At 41.8% G+C, this 11,173-nt stretch overlaps 1 protein-coding gene across 3 annotated transcripts in view; it reads left to right on the top strand.

Annotated features, from left to right (window-relative positions):
* The first annotated feature begins 2,557 nt into the window (after positions 1-2,557).
* The window catches only part of LOC133580950 (uncharacterized protein CXorf38 homolog), a 14,714-nt gene continuing 6,098 nt past the window's right edge, over positions 2,558-11,173 (top strand). The window contains exons 1-3 of one of the 3 annotated variants that reach the window (XM_061935198.1): positions 2,558-2,829; positions 6,628-6,762; positions 6,866-6,994. In XM_061935198.1, coding sequence (XP_061791182.1) covers positions 2,629-2,829; positions 6,628-6,762; positions 6,866-6,994 — 465 coding nt within the window. In that variant the 5' untranslated portion in view covers positions 2,558-2,628. The remainder of the gene's footprint in view (positions 2,830-6,627; positions 6,763-6,865; positions 6,995-11,173) is intronic. The other 2 variants (XM_061935205.1, XM_061935212.1) reach the window with 2 other exon arrangements.

Here is an 11,173-nt window from a genome sequence, read left to right on the forward strand (position 1 = left end):
TTCGTAAAACTCCACTGTGTTGGGGGGGTGAGCAAGATGAAGGTGTTCCTGTTTTCTCTCATGTATGGTAATCAACAGAAATATATTGTTCTAACCCAAGGACTTCAAAGCGGAGAGAACCAAGGACGACCTCTTTTTGAAGTATTTTACGAATTCTTTTTTAACTATTTTATGGAACTCTTTTTGAACTATTTTACGACCTCTTCCTTTGAACTATTCTGCAACCAAAGGCAACGCTGTTTACGACCCACTTCCCTCTGGAAGTGGAAGCGGTGGTCAGGTGGGAGGAGGAAGTCAAATAAAGAAGGAGGAGTGCAGTCTTGTGGCAGAGCGTGCTGGAGATTGTACTAGAGTACAGTGTCCGGGCGACTCTCCTCAAAATCTGTCTCTGTTTAATTATTTGCCTCTTGTCTTGTTTAATAGATGCCATCAGTGAGGAAGGCGGAAAAGATCATCAGGACTCCTCTTCCTCCTATCCGGGAGATGGCAAAAAGCCGCTCCCTGACCAGGGCTCAGAAAATCTGCAGAGACTCCTCCGACCCCCCACCAAGGACTGTTTTCACTGCTGGACTCTAGAAAGATGTTCCGCGGCCTCCGTAGCAGAACCTCCAGGTTCTGTAACAGCTTCTTCCCTCAGGCTATAAGACTCTTGAACGCATCATAATAATCCTCTCAATTCCCCCCCAAAACGGATTAAGTAGCTGGAATATAAAGACAATATAACATACATCCATAAACGTGGATGCATATGCAAAAGTGCAATATATTTATCTGTACAGTAATGTATTTATTTATAGCTGCACCTTATTGCTCTTTTATCCTGCACTACCATGAGCTAATGCAACAAAATTCCGTTCTTATCTGTACTGTAAAGTTCAAGTTTGAATGACAATAAAAGGAAGTCTAAGTCTAAATATGAACTTGAAGTGCCATCCCATTCCTAACCCATATGGTTCAATATGATGCGGGTCCACCTTTTGCAGCTATTACAGCTTCAACTCTTCTGGGAAGGCTGTCCACAAGGTTGCGGAGTGTGTTTATAGGAATTTTCCACCATTCTTCCAAAAGCGCATTGGTCGAGAAGGCCTGGCTCTCAGTCTCCGTTCTAATTCATCCCGAAGGTGTTCTGTCGGGTTCAGGTCAGGACTCTGTGCAGGCCAGTCAAGTTGAACGCAGTCAAGTGCCCCCCCCTCTCACGTGAGATCCACCCAGGAAAAGAGATGTATGAATCTCTTCCCGACAGTACATCAATTTGATGTGTGTGTGCGTGTGTTTGTGTGTGTGTATACATATATATATATATATATATATATATATATATATATATATATATATATATACAGTGTGTTTATATATACACTGTATATATATATATATATATATATATATATATATATATATGTATATACTTATATATGTACACTGTATGTATATACAGTGTACATATATATACTTATATATGTACACCGTATATATATGCAGTGTACATATATATACTAAATATATATATATATATATATATATATATATATATATATATATATATATATATATATATATACAGTATGTGTGTGTATATATATATGTCTATATATAAATATGTATATGTATAAATATGTATATATGTATATAAATATGTATGTATATATAAATATGCATGTATATATGTATATATATAAATATGTATGTATATATAAATATGTATATATATATGTATATAGATATATTTATGTGTATATATATAAATATGTACATATATGTACGTATACACATACAATATGTATGTGTGTATGTATATATAAATATATATATATGTATATATATATGTGTATATATGTATATGTACATATGTATATGTATATATATATATATATGTATATGTACATGTATATATGTGTGTGTGTATATATATGCGTGTATATATGTATGTGTTTATATATATATATATATAAATACATGCATTTTTATATATACGTACATATGTATATATATGTATATTATTTTTCCAAAAATATATTAAAATTGTTGGGGGTTTTTTTATCGATTTTTGATTGATTTATTTTTTACCCGATTAAGAATCATTACAAATAAGAATCATTCAAAAATCGTTTTTTAAACCTCCCTAATTATAACATTACACACAGTTTGAACAGTAACACTGTCTGACTATCGGAACATAAAACACTGTACAGTGAACAGCCATATATATATATATATATATATATATATATATATATATATATATATATATATATATATATATATAAGGTACTACTGTCCTGTCGACTGTAGTGCAACTTTACTCCACTACAAAATAGCAACATTGATAGTTTTGAAAAAAAAATGAAAAAAAAGTGGGTATTATTTTAATACAATGGTACATATGTATTTAATGCTGAGACTTTATTTCAAGTATCTAAAGATTTGGATTCGTAGCAGTAGCACTTGTTTACTTGTGCAAGTGTGCCTAATGGTGACGTCATCTTCCACAGGAAACCAGCCAGTCGATGCTGCCCTCTAGCGACAAAAGCGAAGGACTGCGCGGCGGAGGGCGGATCTCTTTTCTTTGTCGTACGTCCTCCCTTCCTTTACTTTCGATTTTTCAAAAAACGGAGCCGAGCCGACGCAATGTCCCTGGACCTCGTCTTGCGTATAAGCAACAAAGACTACACCAACTGGGTCAAAGCAGGACTGTGTTTGTCCTTCGTGGTGGAAGATCTGCGTCCGTTCGTGGAGGAGCAGATGCGAGACTTTCACCATGATTTGCTGCGTGGGAATCCTCGTCTTCGGGAACGCTGTGAGAAGTCATGTCCTCCCAATCATGTTCAGGTTTGACAACATTTTGTGGTTTCCTGGCAAATCTACAGTCATGATCAAAAGTAGACATACACTTGTAAAGAACATGGCTGTCTTGAGTTTCCAATCATTTCTACTGTAGAAATCAGTGATACACACACGGCTGTTTTTTGATTGATTGATTGATTGATTGATTGATTGATTGATTGATTGATTGATTGATTGACATGTATTAGTAGATTGCACAGTACAGTACATATTCCGTACAATTGACCACTAAATGGTAACACCCGAATACGTTTTTCAACTTGTTTAAGTCGGGGTCCACGTAATCGATTCGTGGTATTGCTCCACCAATGACTGAATAAAAACAAAAAATAAATATATATAAAACGAATATATATAATTTAAAAAAACAATATAAAATAAATATGATTAAACATTTTAAAAACACAGAGGACAACAGAGGACCACACAAATCACGTAGTGTTAAAAGCCAAAGACTAAAAGTGGGTCTTAAGATGAGACTTAAAACACTCCACTGTGGGAGCAGTTCGAACATGGAGTGTTCCAGAGCTAGTGGTTAGTGTCCGCCCTGAGATCGGTAGGTCGTGAGTTCAAACCCCGGCCGAGTCATACCAAAGACTATAAAAAATGGGACCCATTACCTCCCTGCTTGGCACTCAGCATCAAGGGTTGGAATTGGGGGTTAAATCACCAAAAATGATTCCCGGGCGCGGCCACCGCTGCTGCTCACTACTCCCCTCACCTCCCAGGGGGTGATCAAGGGTGATGGGTCAAATGCAGAGAATAATTTCGCCACACCTAGTGTGTGTGTGTGACAATCATTGGCACTTTAACTTAACTTAGGGCCGACCACTGTCTCCCCTGGTTTTAAGTCTGGTCTTGGGCACTATGAGCTGGAGCTGGCTCTCGGACCTCAGAGCGCGCGCAGGATTGTACATTTGGATGAGGTCCGAGATATATTGAGGTGCCAGTCCATGCAAAGCTTTAAAAACAAACAGCAAGGTTTCAAAATCAATTCTAAGATGAACAACTACAACAATACTACAAAGGTCTGCACATCCCTTAAAGGCCTACTGAAATGCGATTTTCTTATTCAAACGGGGATAGCAGGTCCGTTCTATGTGTCATACTTGATCATTTTCGCAAACAGCAAATAAACACAAGACATATATATACTCTATTAGCCACAACACAACCAGGCTTAACCCCGTTTCCATATGAGTTGGGAAATTGTGTTAGATGTAAATATAAACGGAATACAATGTTTTTCAACCCATATTCAGTTGAATATGCTACAAAGACAACATATTTGATGTTCAAACTGATAAACATTTTTTTTTTTTTTGCAAATAATCATTAACTTTAGAATTTGATGCCAGCAACACGTGACAAAGAAGTTGGGAAAGGTGGCAATAAATACTGATAAAGTTGAGGAATGCTCATCAAACACTTATTTGGAACATCCCACAGGTGAACAGGCTTGATTGGGAACAGGTGGGTGCCATGATTGGGTATAAAAGTAGATTCCATGAAATGCTCAGTCATTCACAAACAAGGACGGGGCGAGGGTCACCACTTTGTCAACAAATGCGTGAGCAAATTGTTGAACAGTTTAAGAAAAACCTTTCTCAACCAGCTATTGCAAGGAATTTAGGGATTTCACCATCTACGGTCCGTAATATCATCAAAGGGTTCAGAGAATCTGGAGAAATCACTGCACGTAAGCAGCTAAGCCCGTGACCTTCGATCCCTCAGGCTGTACTGCTTCAACAAGCGACATCAGTGTGTAAAGGATATCACCACATGGGCTCAGGAACACATCAGAAACCCGCTGTCAGTAACTACAGTAGGTCGCTACATCTGTACGTGCAAGTTAAAACTCTCCTATGCAAGGCGAAAACCGTTTATCAACAACACCCAGAAACGCCGTCGGCTTCGCTGGACCTGAGCTCATCTAAGATGGACTGATACAAAGTGGAAAAGTGTTCTGTGGTCTGACGAGTCCACTTTTGAAATTGTTTTCGGAAACTGTCTGGACGTCGTGTCCTCCGGACCAAAGAGGAAAAGAACCATCCGTATTGTAATAGGCGCAAAGTGTAAAAGCCAGCATCTGTGATGGTATGGGGGTGTATTAGTGCCCAAGACATGGGTAACTTACACATCTGTGAAGGCGCCATTAATGCTGAAAGGTACATACAGGTTTTGGAGCAACATATGTTGCCATCCAAGCAACGTTACCATGGACGCCCCTGCTTATTTCAGCAAGACAATGCCAAGCCATGTGTTACATCAACGTGGTTTCATAGTAAAAGAGTGCGGGTACTAGACTGGCCTGCCTGTAGTCCAGACCTGTCTCCCATTGAAAATGTGTGGCGCATTATGAAGCCTAAAATAGCACAACGGAGACCCCCGGACTGTTGAACAACTTAAGCTGTCCATCAAGCAAGAATGGGAAAGAATTCCACCTGAGAAGCTTAAAAAATGTGTCTCTTCAGTTCCCAAACGTTTACTGAGTGTTGTTAAAAGGAAAGGCCATGTAACACAGTGGTGAACATGCCCTTTCCCAACTACTTTGGCACGTGTTGCAGCCATGAAATTCTAAGTTAATTATTGTTTGCAAAAAAAAAAAAAGTTTATGAGTTTGAACATCAAATATGTTGTCTTTGTAGCATATTAAACTGAATTTGGGTTGAAAAGGATTTGCAAATCATTGTATTCCGTTTATATTTACATCTAACACAATTTCCCAACTCATATGGAAACGGGGTTTGTACATACACAACTACGGATGCCCGTAAGGGACATCCACTACATCTCCCCTTCTCCAATGTACAACAAGGAATTAACAATCATTGCAATGTATTTATAAATAAGCATCACCATTTATAATGAATCAACCTATATAGGCATTATGTATGAGAATTGCATTACAAATTCCTTACCATCCTCATTTCTCCCTGAGAAAGAAAAAAAACAACAAAACAACATCAGTGTTACCAACTTACAGTCCATTTGTCCATTTAGACATCACATGGACAAAGATAAGACCTTCTGGAGGAAAGTTGTGTGGTCAGATGAAACAAAAATGGAGCTGTTTGGCCACAATACCCAGCAATATGTTTGGAGGAGAAAAGGTGAGCCCTTCAATCCCAAGAACACAATTCCTACCGTCAAGCATGATGGTGGTAGTATTATGCTCTGGGCCTGTTTTGCTGCCAATGGAACTGGTGCTTTACAGAGAGTAAATAGAAGGATTACCTCCAAATTCTTCAGGACAACCTGAAATCATCAGTTGGGTGTTCCAACAGGACAATGACCCCAAACACACGTCAAAAGTGGTAAAGGAATGTCTAAATCAGGCTAGAATGAAAGTTTTTAGAATGGCCTTCCCAAAGTCCTGACTTAAACGTGTGGACAATGCTGAAGAAACAAGTCCATGTCAGAAAACCAACACATTTAGCTGAACTGTATCAATTTTGGTGGTCAAAAATTCAAGCAGAAGCTTGTGGATGGCTACCAAAAGCGCCTTATTGCAGGTAAAATTGCCAAGGGACATGTAAGCAAATACTAACATTGCTGTATGTATACTTTTGACCAAGTCACATTTTCAGTAGACCCAAAATAAATTCATAAAAGAAGCAAACTTCATGAATGTTTTTTTTGTGACCAACAAGTATGTGCTCCAATCACTCTATCACAAAAAAGTTGTAGAAATGATTGGAAACTGAAGACAGCCATGACATGATGTTCTTTACAAGTGTACGTAAACATTTGATCGTGACTGTGTGTAATAATTGTGTGCAGTTCTCTAAAGCATGCCAGCTATGTTTAGAGTGGAAGTCTGAGATCCTGAATAATCACAGACAACGTGATCCCAAGCTCAAATGGGGGAACTGTAACCCTTCCGCATGGAGGACGGACTACTGGGAGCTGGCCAAGGTAGGTTTCCAGTACCTTGCATTTATTTCCATAAGTTGCGATGAAAGGTTTCCGGATAGTTAACCGCTCGTTCCCTTCTCTTCGCCCGTGTTTCCGTCTTCAGGCGTACATGCCACAAGGTCAGCTGCGTATGAGAGCCGCAAATGAGTTTGACGCTTCTGCTCTGCTCAACCTCGTCAACTACTGTGCCCGGTTTCCCCCTGTCGATGTAAATACCGGGCCCGTGAAAGAGGTAAGCATCCGTCGTGTACAGACCTGCCGATACGTTTGTACTCGAGGTGTAACGATTAATCGATATATCGATTTAAACTATATTGCTAAAAGTATTTGGCCACCTGCCTTGACTCACGTATGAACTTGAAGTGCCATCCCATTCCTAACCCATAGGGGTTCAATATGATGTCGGTCCACCTTTTGCAGCTATTACAGCGTCAACTCTCCTGGGAAGGCTGTCCACAAGGTGGCGGAGTGTGTTTATAGGAGTTTTCCCACCATTCTTCCAATGGCCGAGAAGGCCTGGCTCTCAGTCTCCGTTCTAATTCATCTCAAAGGTGTTCTATCGGGTTCAGGTCAGGACTCTGTGCAGGCCAGTCAAGTTCATCCACACCAGACTCGGTCATCCATGTCTTTATGGACTTTGTTTTGTGCACTGGTGCACAGTCATGTTGGAAGAGGAAACTGTTCCCACTTGGGAGCATGGAATTGTCCCAAAATGTTTTGGTATCCTGGAGCATTCAAAGTTCCTTTCACTGGAACTAGCTCCTGAAAAACAACCCCACACCATAATTCCTCCTCCACCAAATTTCACATTCGGGCACAATGCAGTCCGAAATGTGCCGTTCTCCTGGTAACCTCCAAACCCAGAATATTCAGGAGCGAGGAAAATTTCCCGACTGGATTTGTTGCACAGGTGGCATCCTGTGACAGTTCCACGCTGGAAATCACTGAGAGCGGCTCATTTTTTCACAAATGTTTGTAGAAACAGTCTCCATGCCTAAGTGCTTGATTTTTTACACCTGTATTAGGACACCTGGTTCTCATCATTTGGACGGGTGGCCAAATACTTTTGGCACTATAGAGTACGTTCCTTGAATTCAACTTTATCCATCCGTGCTCAACAAGTTCGCCTTCTAGAAAATGGGTTTTTAAAGGATGTCGATCGGTTTATCGATACCAGAAAAAGCAAAACATTGGATTTAAAGGCCTACTGAAACCCACTACTACCGACCACGCAGTCTGATAGTTTATATATCAATGATGAAATCTTAACATTGCAACATGTGTTGCAATAACAACACAACAATCACAACAATCCCGCACTCACAATCGGGTTCACCCGAGTCTCACAAGTTCCGCCGCGTCCCACCCGAGTCCGGGGGTGCCCGACATGTCCACAACGCACCCAGCAAAGTCGCACTGTGAGTGGGGGAAAAAGTTGTAAAAGTTGGCAAAAGTCCCGAAAATGATCAAAAATCACACCCAGGTTAGAGTCCCACAAGTCCCGCCGCGTCCCACCCGAGTCCGGGGGTGCCCGACATGTCCACAACGCACCCAGCAAAGTCGCACTGTGAGTGGGGGAAAAAGTTGGAAAAGTTGGCAAAAGTCCCGAAAATGATCAAAAATCACACCCAGGTTAGAGTCCCACAAGTCCCGCCGCGTCCCACCCGAGTCCGGGGGTGCCCGACATGTCCACAACGCACCCAGCAAAGTCGCACTGTGAGTGGGGGAAAAAGTTGGCAAAAGTCCCGAAAATGATCATAAATCACACCCAGGTTAGAGTACCACAAGTCCAGCCGCGTCCCACCCGAGTCCGGGGGTGCCCGACATGTCCACAACGCACCCAGCAAAGTCGCACTGTGAGTGGGGGAAAAATTTGGAAAAGTTGGCAAAAGTCCCGAAAATGATCAAAAATCACACCCAGGTTCGAGTCCCACAAGTCCCGCCGCGTCCCACCCGAGTCCGGGGTGCCCGACATGTCCACAACGCACCCAGCAAAGTCGCACTGTGAGTGGGGGAAAAAAGTTGGAAAAGTTGGCAAAAGTCCCGAAAATGATCAAAAACCACACCCAGGTTCGAGTCCCACAAGTCCCGCCGCGTCCCACCTGAGTCCGGGGGTGCCCGACATGTCCACAACGCACCCAGCAAAGTCGCACTGTGAGTGGGGGAAAAAAGTTGGAAAAGTTGGCAAAAGTCCCGAAAATGATCAAAAACCACACCCAGGTTCGAGTCCCACAAGTCCCGCCGCGTCCCACCTGAGTCCGGGGGTGCCCGACATGTCCACAACGCACCCAGCAAAGTCGCACTGTGAGTGGGGGAAAAAGTTGGCAAAAGTCCCGAAAATGATCAAAAATCACACCCAGGTTAGAGTCCCACAAGTCCCGCCGCGTCCCACCCGAGTCCGGGGGTGCCCGACATGTCCACAACGCACCCAGCAAAGTCGCACTGTGAGTGGGGGAAAAAGTTGGAAAAGTTGGCAAAAGTTCCGAAAATGATCAAAAATCACACCCAGGTTTGAGTCCCACAAGTCCCGCCGCGTCCCACCCGAGTCCGGGGGTGCCCGACATGTCCACAACGCACCCAGCAAAGTCGCACTGTGAGTGGGGGAAAAAGTTGGAAAAGTTGGCAAAAGTCCCGAAAATGATCAAAAATCACACCCAGGTTCGAGTCCCACAAGTCCCGCCCCGTTTAGCACGTCTAACGATAAGGACGTCTGTCTGTCGTCCGTGACGTCATCGCCATCAGCCGGCAAAAAATAATAATAAATGGCAGATCGACAGCTACGGTGGCTGAGAAAGGTCCCAGCAGATGCAAACACGACAGGACAGTATCACAATTACAACACGACAACTTTCAGCTACAGCACCATTGCAAAAGCCACAACGAATACCGTATTTTCCGGATTATAAGGCACACTGCCGAAGTTTTTAATCTTTTTTCATATACAGTCGCGATCAAAAGTTTACATACACTTGTAAAGGACATAATGTCATGGCTGTCTTGACTTTCCAATCATTTCTACAACTTTTTTTGTGATGGAGTGATTGGAGCACATACTTGTTGGTCACTTTTGGTAGCCATTCACAAGCTTGTAGTTGAATTTTTGACCACTCCTCTTGACAAAATTGGTGCAGTTCAGCTAAATTTGTTTGACTTGTTTCTTCAGCATTGTCCACACGTTTAAGTCAGGACTTTGGGAAAGACCATTCTAAAACCTTCATTCTAGCCGGATTTAGCCATTCCTTTACCACTTTTGACGTGTGTTTGGGGGTCATTGTCCTGTTGGAACACCCAACTGCGCCCAAGACCCAACCTCCGGGCTCTGGATTTTAGGTTGTCCTGAAGAATTTGGAGGTAATCCTCCTTTTTCATTGTCCCATTTACTCTCTGTAAAGTACCAGTACAATTTGCAGAAAAACAGGCCCAGAGAATAATACTACCACCACCATGCTTGACTGTAGGTGTGGTGTTCCTGGGATTAAAGCCCTCACCTTTTCTCCTCCAAACATATTGCTGGGTATTGTGGCCAAACAGCTCACTTTTTGTTTCATCTGACCACAGAACTTTCCTCTAGAAGGTCTTATGTTTGTCCATGTGATGTCAGATGAAACAAAAATTGAGCTGTTTGGCCACAACTCCTCCAAATTCTTCAGGACTGTTGGAATAATTGTTTGTAAGTTATCACGAAAAACTTTGTATTACATTGTGTTCCTGATAAGAAGACAAAAGGACAGGGACTGTCTTTGAAAGGCTCGTAAAACTCCACTGTGACTTCAAAGCGGAACTTCCAGAGGAACTCTTTTTGAAGTATTTTACGAACTCTTTTTGAACTATTTTATGGAACTCTCTTTGAACTGTTCGGTAACCGAAGGCAACGCTGTTTACGACCCACTTCCCTTTGGAAGCAGCTGTGGGCAGGTGGGGGGACAAAGTCAAATAAAGAAGGAGGAGCGCAATCTTGTGGCAGAGCGTGCTGGAGATTGTACAAGAGTACAGTGTCCGGGCGACTCAAAATTGAGTCCAAATTTAATTCTGTCTCTGTTTGATTCTTTGCCTTTTGTCTTGTTTATTAGATGTGTCGGAGGCAGATATTTTCATATATCCGTATTTAAGTGTTTCTTCTTTATTTTCATAATCATATTACAAAACAGCTAGTGTTTTTCTTCCAATTGTGGTCTTTTGGTTGTCTGCAAATACTGTGTGCTAACCTTGAATATGGAATGTAAGGAGGAGAGATAATCCTTCTCCTTATCTCTTCTTTACTCCAGACAATGGGCATGTGTTTGGGCTGGAAAGACAAGACAGCGAGGGTGGGAGGGAGAGAGACTTTATAGAATAGAAGGTTTCCATATTTTAGATCAGACCATCTTAGCTGCGCGATTGAATGTTCTATGCTGGATTGGTCTCATGATAT

Source organism: Nerophis lumbriciformis, linkage group LG03 (assembly GCF_033978685.3).
Source record: "Nerophis lumbriciformis linkage group LG03, RoL_Nlum_v2.1, whole genome shotgun sequence".
NCBI lineage: Eukaryota > Metazoa > Chordata > Actinopteri > Syngnathiformes > Syngnathidae > Nerophis > Nerophis lumbriciformis.